The sequence below is a fragment of the Chenopodium album genome, chromosome 17 (genome assembly GCF_948465745.1).
Source record: "Chenopodium album chromosome 17, dcCheAlbu1.1, whole genome shotgun sequence".
Classification (NCBI taxonomy): Eukaryota; Viridiplantae; Streptophyta; class Magnoliopsida; order Caryophyllales; family Amaranthaceae; genus Chenopodium; species Chenopodium album.
The window spans coordinates 2013650-2030669 of NC_137850.1; the positions used below are offsets into that span (position 1 = coordinate 2013650).

Sequence of the window (17020 nt, forward strand, 5' to 3'; positions counted from 1 at the left end):
AAAAAAAGGGAATTGTTAATTACAGCTACAGAGTTCTAAATAGCTCACTAATTTTAGAATTTTCATTTTTAGGCAGATAATTCAAGCTAGCCTCACAATGATCCTACTATCAAGTAAGAATGCTCCCGCCTCCCGGCCCAATTAGAGCCCGGGAGTAGCAGTGCGAGGTAAGGGGCTCCTCACCCCAAATGCACATGACTTCAAGGTCACAAATTAAATCCTTAATCAACTATGCTAAGCAAGTAGGGTAGTTCTTCTGAATATGAAACTCACTACAAATAATTCAGGAGATTAGGGGAAACAAGAAGATGAGAATACTGATACTCAGCTCATCAGCTATAATGCTACATTTACAGTTCCAGAAACTCCTAGCTATTCTACACCACAATAACCAGCATATTGATAAACAAGTGCACTACAGAGTATAGACATTCAAAAGACGAGCACCAATTACTTGAAAACTGATACTCCTAGTACCCCCACCAGCCCCCCCAAAAAAAAAAAAAAACAAAAGCCACTAACTGTACAGGGAAATCCAACTTTCCATAGCCTCGCAGTGATAAAGAAAACTGAACTGCCTACAATGCAAGTGAATCCATTTGCCTCACATTTAATTTTGCTAACTCCAGAAGAATTAAACTGGAAGCCTATTCTTTTTGAAACAATATCAACACCGGGATTATCCTCCCTCCATATCTCATCATCTCAAATCTTCAACTACACTTCCTACCTATTCATCCCATAGGGGCTACAAAAGTCAATAACTTGATTTCTGATTTGAACTGCCATCGAAGCAACTTATCGTCCATTTGATACGTACACTCTAGCATATCCAACACATTAGGACTGAAATTCCACCTCCTATTCTCAATAACACTCTCTGGCATTTTAATTTTTCCAGCAAATAATAATCAGAAGAGCATGACAAATAACATTGTCTACCACAGAGCACCGACCAAACTTTTGAGCTTTACCTTGCATGTTGAAGTTATATAGTTCCATGCAGCAAAAATCAAACATTCTGACTTACAGGGGAAAGTATGCATGGTTTTGAACAAAATAAATTGCGAAACAAGTTTTCCTCATTAAAGTCAAATCATCAACATAATATAATTAACAGTACGTTTGATGCTACACTTAATTATACGAAGAAAGAAATAGGGGTGGACCTGCGTGAGGCAGAAAGTGACAGTGGTAGCAGCAATGCCCCCAGCCCTGGACGTCTGTGGATAGAGGTGTCAAGGACCTCAAGCCATCATTGAGAGCTTCAAAGAACTTTGTCATTTCAGCTTATTCATAGATGACAATGTCTAAGCAAACCCAATTTACCAATAGAAAATAACCCCTAAAACATTAGCACCACCTAAGGAGAAAGAATGATTGGATAAAAAGGGAGACAAAACAAGTAAATTTGATATTATTTCTAGCAAGAAAAGCATATGAAAATACACAAAAAGATAACACGGTTTATAGAGAAGCTTCAAAATGAAGGAAAGAGTTATCATTACAAATGTTGCATAAGAACTCAAACTTATTTTTATTTGAGTTTTGAACAATCACTCATTTCGCTAGACTAATTCATCATCTAGTTATTGTAGAGAATGAAATCTAGCACTTTAAAACAGATTTGGCAATGATAAATCACATCTATGCCCTTTTCTTGCAATATGAATTCGGTAAAATGTTGCTGAGTTCGTCTCATTGCAGGTGTTTCTTCTAGAGTTCAACATAAACTTAATTAAAATGAGAGAGATACAAGAAGGTATCCTTGGATACGATTAAAAGGAACAAGCTCCATAAGACCAAGATATAATTCCGGGTAACTCCATGGTGAACATAATCAGCCAAAATCTCACGAACCCCATCCATCGACCTATGACGAATTCCATGATACACATAATAGGTAAAAGCTAGGGCAGCAATCTCAAGAGATAACGTATGAAGCTTTGATGAATAAAAGACCGCCTGGTAGAAACTTGGATAGGTGAAGCAAATTGAACCCATCTTCATGTAAACAAGGGAGAACAACAGATATGTACCTGTGAGGTACATACCAGATACTCTATGCAAGATTGACAAGGTGGAATTAGATTGAGGCCGATAAATAAGAAGATGAGGAGATAGTGGGCGAAGGACATTCTTATGATCATCAACATTAGTTTCTCCCTTACCAACATTTATCTCATTATCTACAAAAGAAATAAAAAGAAAAAAAACAAAAGACATGGTTAAAATCTTAAAATAGCACAAAAACAAAGACAAGAAATGAATCAATATGATAGTGTAATTTAAACAAGTCATGTGACAAATACAATTGTGTTAAAATACACCTCATGAGTTTTTTTTTTAATTTTGAATTAGTTCATATAGATCTTGGTAATTTTATACTTTTGCATTTTACTCTATTCACAGTTTCACACGCCCTATTTTGACTATTTTTAGTGATTTAAAATAAAGAGAATTCTCTCATTTATGCTTTCAAATTATCAACTTTAGTGACAGTAAATGTGTTGCATCTAAAAATAAACAAAGTATAAGCTATATATTTTTTCTGTAGAAAAGTTGTGTTACACCATATACTTTCAAACTTAATATGTTAATAGTCATTTGATTGACATAAAAATACACTGGAAGTTGAGTGAAGTGGGCCAATTGGTTGGTAGAAGATTACTCTGATTCTCCAAACACAACGTTGTATCAACCAACTAATTAAAACCTTTTTCAAAGAATCATATCAGCAAAAAACAAATAGCTCATGATTCTGATGTAATAATTTTCACTAGCCAATAGAGCAATGCATAAACAAACAATACATTTTCCAAAGTGATGCTCCAAATTAAGTTCTGAAAACACGAACCAATGTGATTAAAACCTCTCATCATCAGCAATCAAACAATCTTTTAAAACCAATGGGATAATTTGAAACAATGACATGAACATAAAAAAGGCTGGTTACTTGAATTATTACCTAAATTCTTTGCAGCAGCAGTGGAGAAGTATCTGGCAAAGCTAGGATTAGCGAAATCGGGGCGAGAAACAGGCGAAAACGAAGGACTAGCCTGTTTTCCAGTTCCAGCACCAACTGATGAAAAATAAGCATTGAGAAACCCTAGCCCTTGCTCACCGCTGCGTGGCGCGATTCCGCCCGATTGATCAGCAATTCTAGCTCCATATCCCTCACAACCAAGGGTCTACATACACATCAATCAAAAATCGAATTCAATTGATTGAACAACAAACTCATTCTTACGAATTTCTAGGTTAAAATCAATCATTTTAATCATTGAAACTGAATTTTTTCATTGATTTTTGAATTAAATTTGCTTGATGAATTCAGTGATTTATAGTGAATTGTAAACTGATTTATACCGATTAAAATCGAATTATAACTATAAATTAGCGAATTATACAGAAAAATGAAGAGAATAAGGATGAAACTGACTTACAGCATTGAAGAGAGAAGAGCGAGAAGATCTGGAGATAGAACGTCCGATTCGAGAAAGCATCATCTTGACGATAACGAAGAGATGATCTGAAGATGAATGCAGAGAATTTCAGCAGCTTGAAAATTTCTGAATCAAAATCAAATGAAGACGTCAGAGAATTTAACCAAAAAAGAGTTAAAAAAAATGGAGGAGAGAGAAATTAGGTGAGCGTAATTCGTAATGTGACAATAATTGTGGGTGATCAAATGAGTTCTCAACCCAAATTGGCTTTTGGTGGGGTGATTAAATATTTAATTATTAACTAGCTTTTGGACCCGTTCTACGCACGGGTTATGCTTAAATTATAAATTTATTTGAAACTTTACAAATTATCTTGTCACCAAAAAAAAAAAAAAAACCTTTACAAATTATTTGAATGAATTTATTTTATCGTCTTTTGACATATTATAATATTTTATGAATTAGTGGTAATAGACTAATAGTTGTAGAAAAAATGGCTTAAAATCGTAAAATCATATCTCTATCGCATGATATGTTAATCAACAATTTGTATAAAAAACTACTTTGTAAATACCAAACACTTAATATAATTTTACAATTTTTACATGAAATGTGAAGGCATGATATTCTTCTTTAGTCTTTACCAATATATGGCTCTTATATTGCGCTTAATATCTTCAAAATTAAAGCCCCATGGCACATAAACAATGTCATCCTATGGAATTTCCATAGTATTCTTGCCACCTCAATATTTTCCTTTTCAATCATCATCCTCATTGTTGTAGAAATTTCACATAAAATTTTGAAAGATGTTTCTCTAATTTTTTAGTTTTTGAAACTTAATGAGTGTGAAAAAATCTTTATTGAAAATTTGTATTTATATAAGAAGAGGGGGAAGATAAGGGGTCAAATTAAAGAAATGAATTATGAATGTGAATAAATTGAATTGATAGATGGAATAATGAGAAGAGGAGAAGGTTTAGGAAATTTAATTTGTTATTGAATTAAAATAAAGATTACAAAATATAAAAATTATTGAGAAATAAAGGGGGAGATGAAGAGAGAATTTCTTTGAAAACATAAGGAGGGAGAATGAATAAAGAAAGGTGAGAAAGAATGATGACATGTGTCAATTTTGGTTTGTGTTTTTAAATACTAATAAAGTATAGATTATTAATTAAAGAACGATTTTCCATAGAAAATGCTAAAATGTAAATTAATTCTGTGTATATGTCAATTTTAATATATTTTCCACAATGCCATTCACATAGACTTGGATTCAAGTTTCGATTTTTATTTTTTTTTTCAATATAAAAATTGCTAACAACAATGGTGGTTCTACATACCATTAGTGGTTTTGTATTAAGTAGAATCTTTAATCAGGGGTAAGAGGTTAAATAAAATTAAAATTAGGGCTAACCATATAATGAAGGGCAAGAGTGGTGAATGAAATTCCCGCACATGGAGGCGGCGAAAGTCGAAGGTGATGAATTCGGTGGCAATTTGGACTTTGTAGTAGTCGAGTACCACTGGGGTGGTTTATATGACTCTGTGAAATAATATGGAGTATTGTGCTTTGGAAGATGAAGACTTCAAAATATTTTATCAATGGAACAATTTGAGTTCAATATATTTTGTTATGAATCATTATTGTCAATAGCGGTTTATTTATACAAAATCATTATTATTATAAGCGGTTTTTAACCATATACGCAAACCTCCCACTAATCCTACATGAACGAAATTGTGGTAAATAATTTTTAAAGCAACACATAAAGAATAAGTTTACGTTTTTTTAAAATATGTAGTAAACAATTTTGATGGTCAAATTTAAGATTTTGTAGAATTGTTGGTATTTCATCAAACTCTATTTGTACTAGAAAGTGGTGTTATGTTACAAATCATCTAATGGTACTATCTATTCACAAAAATGCCCTGATACGTGTTTGCAAATACATATCAAGTATGTACTAACACTACTAAGGTCATGTTTACTAGTTCACTTTATTTTTACTTGGGGGTGTAAATGAGCCGAGCCGAGTATTACCTTGTTCATGTTCAAGTTCATTTAACTTAGGCGAGTTCGAGCACGATCCCGAGCTTTCAAGCGAGCTTAGATTTCCGTTCAAGCTCGGCTCATTTAGTGCATTATATGTTCACAAACGGTTCGTGAACAAGTCGTTTATTTAATGAGTTTTTCATGAACGAACTTAATAATAATCGAGCTTCTCCAATAAATGAGCTTTGTACTTTTGATATTTGAAAATTTTAAAATAAGCATAATAATTGAATCTTAATTATAAATTTAATAACTAAATTAACAATTGTAAATAAATCAATAATTCATGAACATAAATAAATGAGTAGTTCATGAACATAAATAAACGAGTTATTCATGAACTTATCTAAACGAGCATATATATGTTCATGATCAAGCTCATTTATTAAACGAGCTTCAAAAATTTTCAAGCTCGGCTCATTTATTAAATAAACGTACATGAACGAGTTTCAACCGAGCCCGAACACGAGTAGTTTATTAATCGGCTTGGTTCATTTACACCCTTATTATAGAAAAAATATATAAAAATACTTATTAATAAAATACACATTATTACGAATCTAACAATATCCTACTTAATAACTTTTTTCTATATATATTATTGTACATATAATGTCAACCAAATTAGAAGATTAAATCAGATAAAATATGACAAATTATAGAGCGATTTCCCTCAATAATGTTAAAACAAAAACAAACCATTATGCACCCATTTAAAAATAAATTCCCAAAATACCGTCCATGTAGGATTGGTATTTAGTTTGGCTTGAAACCGCTAATATTATTAACAGTTTTATGTTAAAACCGCTAGCAACATTAGCGGTTTTTATTTTTATTTTTTAAAAAGAAGCAAAGAGACCCATTATTACTGAAATTAGGTCTCTTTTAGCTTAACATGCATAGTTTTAGAAAAGAGACCCCCTTTTTATTTACAGGTCTCTTTGCCGCGGTCTCTTTTCTGAAACCGCTAACAATAGTAGCGGCTTTAAGCTGAACCAAATAAAAAAAATATACTCAACACCGATCCTACATGAACGGTATCTAAGAAATTAGTTTCTAAATCGACGCACAAAGGGAATTTATTTTTATTCTAGCAATATTGTGGGAAATTGCTCAATTATAATAAAAACTAGATGAAGCCCGTGCGATGCACGGTTTGTTTAAATTTTTTAAAATAATTATATATATATATATATATATATATATTTATGTGCTAAAATTTATTATATATTCAGATAAAATTCTTGATATCAAAAGATAATATTTTATATTTAATTAATTTAAACTGGAAAATCTCATTCGCTAATTTTGCTTATGTGTCATTTAAATTATTTAATTCTAAAAGAAATTTAATAGTCTCGTATTTAATTGACTATCACTAAAATTTATTATCTTACGTGGCACGCTAAAATAATTAAATCCTACGTGGTTTTCTACAAACTCGGGAAAAAACTCCCCTTTATATATATATTAGATTTTCAATTTTCACATTTATGAATTAATCAACGGATGTTAAGCTATGATAGCATTGTAAAAATTGGATGTTACTGTTAGTAGAGAATCTAGAAATGAACAAAAAGATCATTCTAGACCTTACGCCTAACACCATCAAATTGGCTAATTTGCACCCACAAAAAACCCCAATTCAAGACTAATAAACCCATAAAATTCATAATTGTGGACTAAATTTAAACCCACCCATTTTATAATTCGCGCAATTTGCCAACAACTGATAACTCAAATTTTCATCCACAAACCAAATTTACACCCTCAAACAAATTCTCCCTCGTTCTCTCTCCTATATATCAATCCAGCTTTCTTCTGGGTTTTTGCAGCAATTTCTCAAAGTGTTCATCTTTCAAGTTTTAAGCTCTGCTTAGTTCAACAATGGCTTCTTCTTCAACCTTTTCTTTCTTAGCTGGTACAACAACTACTCCTGCCTCAAATGGGTTAAGATATGGCCTACTTTCCCATGTCAAAAATTCAAGAGTTATGCTCAATGGCTTGAGAATGGAGGAGAGAGAAAATGAAGGGGTTTTTGCTGCTTCAATGTCGGTAGGAGTGAAATCAAGATTTGGGTCACTTAGAGGAGGTGGTGGTGCTGTTTTGGATCGACCCAGTTTTGATCAGTCTCAATTTGACCCTTCAACCCAAGTTGAAGAAGGTAGTCTTTTCAATTTTATTTGTGTTTCTTGATTTTTGCAATTTTTTAAAAATTTGTACTCAATTGTTGTTTGAATGATTTGATTCAAATGGGATTGTTTGTGTGAACTGCTAGACTGTCTGATACAAGAATTTGAGGTTTGGTTGAGTTCGGGTTTGTAGGATTTTGGTTTGGTTATTACAACTGTTCAACTTGTTAGAGTGAAATTCTGATTTTAGGGATATGAAATGAATGGTTAAATATAACTAAATTTTCAATTGGTATGCTGATAAAATTACAAGTAATCTACTGTCTTGAATCTTGAAGTGTTGCTTTAGGAGCAGATATCCTATCATTCATACTAGTTATTTACTGTTTGGATGCGTTTGACATAGCGTTCTTGGTTCTTGCAATTGTTCTATGTGTTTGTTGTGTTTATTTTGTTGCTATGATATTTGTGTAATATAATGAGTTGGGTTTCTTTGTGTGACTATCATACTGTTTTGTGCAAGAACTAGTGAACTAAGGTTACAGGTTTGTTTGAGTTCGGGTTTGTCAAAGTTAGGTTAGGTTATTACTTGTGTGACTATCAGACTGTGTTGTGCAAGAAATAGTGAAATAAGGTCACCAGGTTTGTTTGAAGTCGGGTTTGTCGAAGTTAAATTAGGTTATTACTACTGTTGAGCTTGTTAGAGTGGAAAGAATGATGGAATGAATGGTTAAATTTTACTGATCTTTCAATTGGTATGCTGCTTAAATTTTAAGGAGTCTATTGTCTTGAATCATGAAGTGTTGCTATAGGAGCAGATATCTTACCCAGCATACTAGTTATATACTGTTTGCATACATGTTGCCATGTTGGCGTAGCGTTCTTGGTGAATAGCTTGTTAAATTTTTGTAGGAGGAGACATTGGACGGGTAAAGGATAAGAAAGGTACTGGAAGTGGAGACAGTTACAGGGTTTTGCTGCTTGATGATGAGCGCCACACAGAAAAGCTTGGTGAGTGAAAGTTACATTCTATACATCTTTGAGTGCAAGAGAAGTTATGATGATTGTCATTTTTGATATTTTTGGTTCTAATTTGTCTTTTATGTTTAGTTTTGAAGGTATTACCCCAGGCTGTTCCATCAGTTACTCCAGACGATGCAAGAAGAATCTTCAGTGAATCACGACAAAATGGCGTAGCAGTGGTTATTGTGGCTGTGAAGGTATGCTAATATCTGTCTTTTGCTCCTAATGCTTCTGTTCAACATAAGATATTAGTGTCACTATGTCAGTGTGTCATGTTTCCTTAGCTTTGTTATATGATACTCCATACTAGAAAATTGTTGGGCTGCTCATATTTGGGACCAAATTGTACCCCACACTTGAATTGTATTATACAAGTTCTTTTGGATGATAGCATGCCTTTCTCTGCTTCTCCAGAAAACTTGAACTAGCACAGTAGTTTGGGAATCAGATAGGTCTGATCCTGTCTTCTAAACTGAACACCTTTGGTCTTTGGTTCAAATAAGTATTAAGCCCAGTTAAACAAATCAGAGTCCCTTTTTAAGTTATTATTGCAATATCAATAATATGTTTAGCCGAAGCAACTTTGTGGGAATAAGAGCTCTTTAAAGTCCTCTGAGGCATTGACCTTCTTACATAGACAATCACAACATTAGACTGTGCATTACACTTGCCTTACATTGATCAGCTTATAAGTGTTCTTTATTGATACAGGGGATCCATTTGATATGAAATAGAATAGGAATAGTTAAAGAAATAAATGAATTTATACCATTTGATTTCAGCAAAGGCTTCCATGAGTATATGAAGGAGTGTGTTGTAGTATCTTCCTCTTTAAGTAATGCTCAATTTGAAATTGAAGGAAATGTGTCACACCTTTAATAAATACTCTGAGTGTAGTTTGATCTTGACTATAACGAAACATGATAAAATTGCAATGGTACTGGGAGAATTATGAGTTACTTGGGCAGTTGAAGACTACAATTTCTTACTACAATGAATTACCTAGAGAAAACCTAGTTCACAAGTTAAAAATTATCCGAGGTTTCAAATTTAGGAATCAAGATTGTTCATTTTTGCAGCTAATAAAATTAGTGTGCCAGAGCTGTGATCTGAAGTTTTCCATAGTCTGTATTTAGCTGTAGAAATGACTGTTCAAAATTTTAAAATTTTATGATATTCAAGTCTTCTAGAAGCCAATGGTTATAGTGTTGTATAATGTATCTGATGCCTTCCTAAAATGACTTCTGGAATTAGCCAAAGAAAGTGAAAACCAACCAATTTCTCGGGTACACGAATGTCAAGCATGAGAATTTCAGTTATATTTGACTGAAATTAACCCACATAAGACATTTGGATGCAACGAGTAGACTTTAGATTCCCATTTGTGGTATTAAGGGAAATGAACTCTTGATACAGATGCTGCATTTATATTTTCTTTCACACGTCCAACAATTTAGCAATTGATTTAGGCAGTTAGCTGAAAAAATATAGACATAGATTTTCAATGATGTAGCAGATGTTAAAACTTATTCAAATTATAAAATCACCAACCATCTTTAATGATCTAAGTGCCAATTTGATACCATTTAGATTCTGCTTATTACTTTTTCTTGCTTCCGGGAGGGTGGTGGGTGGATTGTGCATTAGCCAGCTATTCCCTTATTGCCTGAACTGTCTCGTCTGTCTGTGTTGTGTATAACAATTGAGTTGAATCAGTTGATAACATATTAACACACTTGTTTTGGTTGGCAGGAGCATGCTGAATTTTACTCTCAGATGATGATCCGAGGAGGTCTACGATCATCTATTGAACCAGAATCAAACACTGTATGAACTTAACTGGGAGTGCTCGGAATTTTTGTAGTGGCTCATATCCGAGTGTATAGGAATGTAGAATTCATAAGAATAGCATATTTTTTGTAGCATATTATTCTTGTCACCTAGCAAGGTGTTTGTTGCTAATATTGACTTCTATATGGATAGTTGTGAAACCAGTGAAACTTTATGAAGAAATTTTTTGCTCTTGTCAGTGACAATCTTGTATGAGACACAGTTTAAATCAAGTTAATGTGTGACCATAATGGGTTTTATGTTATAAAGGTGACGACTTATTACCTCTTTTTTCATCATTTGATAAAATTGGCTTATAACTCTTAGGAGTTTAGGAGTAACTTCTTGATGTCTAATAATTAATACTGTTAAGAACTTAGTATGTGATGATCTCGCCAAAGACTTGCACCAACAACGTAGATATGCTTAAATTTGCTACATTGATTTCCATGCATTGGATTGTGTTTTGATCTTGGTTGGTTTCTGAATGACTTACAATAGAATGATCCTTGTCAGAATTAAACAGAGCTATGAGCCTTATTGGAAGCTTAGCTGCTGTTTATTATATATCTAATTTACTATGGGTGGCTGAAGTATGTTTTGTCTGTTTATTGCGTGAATGAGAGTACGAGACCCTAACTTCACAAGTTGGTATCATTCAGCTAACTAGCCAGATAAGTGACGACAGGAGGGTAAATGAGAACAGGATTCAGAAAATGGGAAATATATGTTAGGTGAAACTGCACAAGTATAGATCAATAAAAGGAATAAATATTTGATGATAATGACATATATTTAGGAGTTTTTTCCCCCTTGAAAAGAAGTCATATTCCTTTCGACAACAAATTTTCAAGTAACTTCTACAATTTTGTATGGGTAAATTGTCTATTATAGGTGAAAACTAGTGTTTGATAGAGTATTATTCCGACTTAAGGGGTCAAAGACTAACCCCTGAAGTGTTCGGGATTAAAAAATATTTTACCTTGAGATAATGAGATAGATCTGGTTTTCTACCATATTAACAATAGCGTGTTAAGATTTCTGTGATTTCAGACGTGCTGGTACAACGAGCTTCCATTGGCGAATTCATAGAGAATCTAGTTTGTTTTGGTATTGAATCTTGTTTCCTTTGATTTAAATACGATCAAATGGTGCAATGCCCTGACTTACTGGGTATAATTATTTAAGTCCCTTTTTCCAACAAAAAAGAAAACTGACATCTTAGTGACATATTAGTGAGCACAAGTTAGTTTGGCAGTATAAGAAAATTAAAAAAAGGGTCAAAGATTGTGTTAGAGTGACAAAATTTTCCACTGAAGCTGACTATTCAGAATTCAGAAATACCATAAAATCTTTAGTTGTTATCATCTGCAGAATATATGTGCTGAATTCTATTTCAGCATTTTTTAAAATATATGTGAGACTGAATGAATAAAGAAACAAAAACGAGACGTCCGAAATGGGGACTTGTTTTGAAGTTATGATCCATATGGAAGGCACTTGTAGGCTTGTAGCAAATTCATTAGCTTTATTTTGCTGACTTTTTGGTGTTGTCTTGTAGTAGTTGGACTAGGAAAGTTAGCAGTCATTTCTTGCTCTTTACTCATCTTTCTTCTCTTATAATGGAGGAAAATCTTCCAGTCAATACTTTCTGAAGGCTATCAGTAACTTTACTATGGTGAATTATCACCTCATCTTTGTTTTATGGTTATTATCATCCATGTGTTCCCAACTGTTTATCTCATATTCACTTGATATAATCAACTCAACCCATCCTTTGAAAGATGGAGACACTTTGGTTTCGGCAGGTGGAAATTTTGAGCTGGGATTCTTCACCCCTGACAATTCTGATAGAAGGTACCTTGGAATCTGGTACAAGAAAATTCCGGTACAAACTGTGGTTTGGGTAGCCAATCGGGAGGTGCCACTCGAGACTCTTGTGAGTTCTTCAGCAGCCATGCTTAGACTCACTAGCAGGTCAGTCCTTGAGCTTGTCAATGGCACAGGTGCTGTTGTTTGGGAAACCAACTTGACAAGAACTGTGAAGAATCCGGTTGCTGAGCTCTTAGACTCCGGGAATCTTGTCATAAAGGATATGGATGGTGATCATAAAAATGGTGATGGTTTTTTATGGCAGAGCTTTGATTTTCCGTGTGACATCCAGCTGCCAGGGATGAAGCTGGGAAAGGACTTGGTCACAGGGCTTGATCGGTACCTCACTTCCTGGAGAAGTAGCGATGATCCTTCACTGGGAAGCTATACATATCGTCTTGATTATCATGGCTACCCGCAACCAGTTCTGATGAAAGGCCACATGGAGCAGTATAGGAATGGACCTTGGAACGGAGTAAGGTTCAGTGGTAATCCTAGTCTGAAGCCTAACCCTTACTTCACATTTGATTTTGTCATGAATTCTAAGGAAACATATTATGTTTATGAACTTCTCAATAGCTCGGTCATTTCTCATAGGATCTTGAACCCCTATGGGACCATGCAAAGGCTTGTTTGGAGTGATCATGTACAAGGATGGGTAATGTACTTGACCGCACAGTCTGATAACTGTGATACATATTCTCTGTGTGGTAAGTTTGGAAGTTGTAACATAGCCAACTCTCCTGAATGTGGGTGTTTGAAAGGTTTCAGTCCAAAATCACCTAATGATTGGAATTCTGGGGAATGGTCAGATGGGTGTACGAGGAAGACCCCTTTGAGTTGTAATGGAGGAGATGGCTTTGTCAAGTATACCAACGTCAAGCTGCCTGACACGCAATACTCCTGGTATAACACGAGCATGAACCTTGATGAATGCAGGAACAAGTGCTTGTCGAATTGCTCCTGTGTAGCTTATGCTAATTTGGATGTAAGGGCAGGGGGAAGTGGGTGTTTGATTTGGATTGATGCCCTGACCGATCTTAAGATTTACCCCGAAAATGGGCAGGATCTCTTTGTGAAGCTAAATGCTTCTGATATAGGTAAGACCTTTATCACATGTGTGAGAAACTGGTTGGTCTATTGGTTGACTATTTGCAGGAGCTCATTATATGTTTGCCTATTAAGAGTTGACATTGTTAAAAAAAATTATGTTATTGACAGGAAAGGGGATAAGGCGAATCTGGATAATATTAAGCTCAACTATTGCTGGTATAATACTCCTGATTTTGTGCACAACACTCTCTTTATGGAAGAAAAGGAATTCCAGGAGAAAAGGTAGCTTTCTGTTTGTCAGTTGCGATGTAGTACTTGATGTCTAGACTTGTGCAGTTGTGCTCTCATTATTTCTAGATTGAGAAGGGAAATAATAACTTGAATCTTAAAGTGTAGCAGACTAGCAGTAGTAGTTGAAGTGTCAAATTAATAATGCAGTATAGCAGTATACAAAGTAGTTTATATTTGGCATTTCCACTATGTAGCAGGAAGAGCTAGAGAAGGTTACATGGTTAATGATGGAGAGAACACAGAACCGGAGTTGCCATTGTTTGACATCAGTGTTATTGCTGAGGCTACCAATAACTTCTCATATACAAATAGGCTTGGTGAAGGCGGCTTTGGCCCTGTGTACAAGGTATGAGAGGCTTCTAATCTGCATGTATGTCTATAGGTGTCGACTTGTTGTTTGAATAATTTGTTTCTTACAAGGAGTTAATGAGATTCTGATGTTTCTATTTGACATTGGATGAATTGAACAAAAAACAGAAGAAAAGAAAAGGCTATAAATAATGTTTTGTGAAAACTATATGACCAGTAAATTAATACGGAGTAGAAGAAAATGAAAAGATCTTTTCAGTTCGTTTGGGAAAATCTATTTGATCTTTTACAGCAATATCCAGGGTATGCTGAAATCAGGAAAAGAGATAGCAGTGAAGAGGCTCTCTAAAGAATCAAGGCAAGGACTAGATGAGTTCAAGAATGAAGTTATATGCATTGCAAAGTTGCAGCATAGAAACCTTGTAAAACTCTTGGGATGTTGCATTCAAGGAGAAGAGCGGATGCTAGTGTACGAATACATGAGCAACAAGAGTTTGGACTTGTTCATCTTTGGTTAGACTCGCTCTCATCTTTCCATCTTGGTTTCAGTATTCCAACATTTTTTCATTTCACTTACTTTACTAAGGAAAGAAGATTGACTGTTCAGATGATATGAGAAGTAAGTCTCTGGAATGGCCCAGGCGCTTTCAGATTATTAAAGGGATAGCTCGCGGTCTTCTTTATTTGCATCAGGATTCAAGGTTAAGAATTGTTCACAGAGACCTCAAGGCCAGCAATATCCTGCTAGACTCAGAGATGAACCCGAAAATTTCTGATTTTGGTATGGCTAGGAGTTTTGAAGGAAATGAGTGTGAAGCAAAGACCAACAAAGTAGTTGGAACCTAGTAAGCTACTCCCACCACTTGAAATTGTGTGTGTACACTCTCTTTTCATTCTACATTCCATAAGCTAACATTATATTTTGTTGCTTTTCTGTTCTTCTAGTGGATACATGTCTCCAGAATATGCAATAGACGGGCTCTTTTCAGTAAAATCCGATGTGTACAGCTTCGGAGTACTAGTGCTAGAAATCATCAGTAGTAAGAGAAACAGAGGATTCAACCATCCAGACCACCACCATAACCTCCTTGGACATGTAAGAAAGCCTTTGCACCTTTCTCTTTTCTTAATGCTTGCATCAATCTAATAACTTCGAGCCCAAAACAGTCTTGCATTGGTTCATTCGTTTGTAGTTTGGTCCAATATCAAGACTAAAATTAATCGAAAACCCCATAAATGATTAAAAGAAATGGTCTAAAAGTAACTACAATTTGTTTGATATTGCAAACCTGGATCAGACAGATAATAATCACCCCTTTCCTAGGTCTAGCTGGTTCTGAAGCTAACCTTTGACAATATTGTTTAGGCATGGAGACTTCACAATGAAGGTTTGGCTTTGGAACTTGTTGATCCATCAATAAAGGCCTCCTGCAATACATCTGAAGTACTGAGATCAATACACATAAGCTTGCTGTGCGTGCAGCAAAGCCCTGATGATCGCCCCAGCATGCCGTCTGTTATAGTAATGTTAGATAGCGATGTTGCATTGCCTCAACCAAAGAAGCCCGGGTTTTTCGTAGGGAGGGAGTTCTTGGACAAAGAATATTTATCTAGTGCTACAATATCTGGATCACATTGCAGCAATGAGATGAGTATAACTGCAGTATCTGGCAGATAGCATTCTTTATACAGTTGTACGTTTATACCATGTGAAATTTTTAGTATATGCTACTATAATTAAGTAATACTGTAAAAGGCTTAGGATTAGGAGCCGTTTGGTTGGGGTTAATAATCAAAGGGAAAGGGAATGAATAGACCACATTCTCTTTGTTGCTGTTTGTTTGTCACATTTTATCATTTTTAGTTTTGAGTTCACCCTAATTTGCTCTACATCGATTCCTCACCCCCTAGACTTTTCCTTTTTCCTTACCTTAGCCACCCCTCCACCACCACACCCACACTAGCCACCACCCAACTACCACCCAGCTGCCCCTCCCCCGCCATTGCCGCCCACCGATAAGCCCTCCCTTCCCCTAAAAACCTTCCCCCGAATCCCCCTACCAGTGTCTTGGCAGGGAGCTGGTGGGAAGGGGGGTTGGCATTGGGGAAGGGTGGATTTTTTTTATTTTTATTTTTATTTTTAATTTTGTTATTGGATACTCCCTCCGTTTTTTTTTAATGCAACACTTTGATTTTTGCACTATTCACATACCATGATTGACTTAATTTTTTCACCTCTATAAAATGAATAAATGTTATTATATAATATATCATTAGATTTGTCATAATATCTAGATTCATAATATAATTTTATTATAATTTTTAGAAATTAACATTAAAGATATTAATTGTCAAAGTAGCGTTTCGGCAAATGTACTGATCAAACTGATGCAAATAAAAAAACAGAGGGAGTATAATCGTTTATTGATTTTTTTAATAATAATTAATAAAAAATAAATCTTAATTATTTTTTTTAAAAAAGACCAACCACATAATGACACGTGTCACAATGTACCTATAATACCCGAATATTTTATAATTTTATATATTATACTAATTTTGTGCCCCGTGCAATGCCCGGGTTGTTTATTGAATTTTCAATCTAAATGTCATATTTTAAAATGTATCATTGATACAAAATTAGTTAGGAATTGATGTGCTTTTTTGACAATTTAAATTATGTAGTAAGCATGTAAGGACTAATAATAATATTGGTTAAAATGTTGGATTAAATAGATTAAAAAAATAAATAGCTTATTAAGCCTGAAATGTTAGAACTTTTAAAAAATTAGCAAAAGAATAAATTATATAAAAAATTGTTCTAAGCCTGTTGGGTTGACCTGAACACATAACCTTGGGGTAAGGTTGAACATTTCTTAACCCTTAACCTGAAATAAATCTATTCGAAATGACTCATGACCCGACTCGATTGACAGATTTACACAAAGTATTAAAATTTTATTAAATTGTGAATTATATTATTTTAATCGATTAGAATATATTGT

The 17020-nt window shown here is 34.3% G+C and overlaps 3 protein-coding genes across 4 annotated transcripts; 2 read left to right on the forward strand and 1 right to left on the reverse strand.

The window, feature by feature from the left end:
* Window positions 1-1392: 1392 nt before the first annotated feature.
* Window positions 1393-3687, reverse strand: LOC145587358 (succinate dehydrogenase [ubiquinone] cytochrome b subunit, mitochondrial-like). Its single transcript, XM_081644088.1, has 3 exons — window positions 3447-3687; window positions 2969-3191; window positions 1393-2189 (listed from the first exon to the last, which is right to left on the reverse strand). The coding sequence occupies exons 1-3, from the start codon at window positions 3507-3509 to the stop codon at window positions 1735-1737; spliced, it is 741 nt and encodes a 246-aa protein (XP_081500214.1). The 5' UTR covers window positions 3510-3687; the 3' UTR covers window positions 1393-1734.
* Window positions 3688-7231: 3544 nt separating this feature from the next.
* On the forward strand, window positions 7232-10759 carry LOC145589360 (ATP-dependent Clp protease adapter protein CLPS2, chloroplastic-like). The gene is made up of 4 exons (XM_081645897.1): window positions 7232-7669; window positions 8550-8648; window positions 8748-8857; window positions 10413-10759. The coding sequence occupies exons 1-4, from the start codon at window positions 7393-7395 to the stop codon at window positions 10491-10493; spliced, it is 567 nt and encodes a 188-aa protein (XP_081502023.1). The 5' UTR covers window positions 7232-7392; the 3' UTR covers window positions 10494-10759.
* Window positions 10760-10907: 148 nt separating this feature from the next.
* Window positions 10908-16255, forward strand: LOC145589359 (G-type lectin S-receptor-like serine/threonine-protein kinase At4g27290). 2 transcript variants are annotated; one of them, XM_081645895.1, is made up of 7 exons: window positions 10908-13462; window positions 13584-13697; window positions 13901-14052; window positions 14318-14528; window positions 14623-14860; window positions 14961-15111; window positions 15382-16255. In XM_081645895.1, exons 1-7 carry the CDS (start codon window positions 12166-12168, stop codon window positions 15691-15693), a joined length of 2475 nt encoding a protein of 824 aa, XP_081502021.1. In that variant the 5' UTR covers window positions 10908-12165; the 3' UTR covers window positions 15694-16255. The 2 variants fall into 2 exon arrangements, with proteins under 2 accessions (XP_081502021.1, XP_081502022.1); XM_081645896.1 differs by having other exon boundaries at window positions 13904-14052.
* Window positions 16256-17020: the final 765 nt, after the last annotated feature.

Excerpts from the sequence above, each read along its gene's own strand:
- LOC145587358 (XM_081644088.1), bottom strand. The coding sequence starts at position 3,509 with ATGATGCTTTCTCGAATCGGACGTTCTATCTCCAGATCTTCTCGCTCT. Across the intron at positions 3,192-3,446 it reads GCTCTTCTCTCTTCAATGCT|ACCCTTGGTTGTGAGGGATA; the intron begins GTAAGTCAGTTT and ends ATGTGTATGTAG. Across the intron at positions 2,190-2,968 it reads TGCTGCTGCAAAGAATTTAG|ATAATGAGATAAATGTTGGT; the intron begins GTAATAATTCAA and ends TTTCTTTTGTAG.
- LOC145589359 (XM_081645895.1), top strand. The coding sequence starts at position 12,166 with ATGGTGAATTATCACCTCATCTTTGTTTTATGGTTATTATCATCCATG. Across the intron at positions 13,463-13,583 it reads GCTAAATGCTTCTGATATAG|GAAAGGGGATAAGGCGAATC; the intron begins GTAAGACCTTTA and ends TGTTATTGACAG. Across the intron at positions 14,861-14,960 it reads AACAAAGTAGTTGGAACCTA|TGGATACATGTCTCCAGAAT; the intron begins GTAAGCTACTCC and ends CTGTTCTTCTAG.
- LOC145589360 (XM_081645897.1), top strand. The coding sequence starts at position 7,393 with ATGGCTTCTTCTTCAACCTTTTCTTTCTTAGCTGGTACAACAACTACT. Across the intron at positions 7,670-8,549 it reads TTCAACCCAAGTTGAAGAAG|GAGGAGACATTGGACGGGTA; the intron begins GTAGTCTTTTCA and ends AAATTTTTGTAG. Across the intron at positions 8,858-10,412 it reads TGGTTATTGTGGCTGTGAAG|GAGCATGCTGAATTTTACTC; the intron begins GTATGCTAATAT and ends TTTGGTTGGCAG.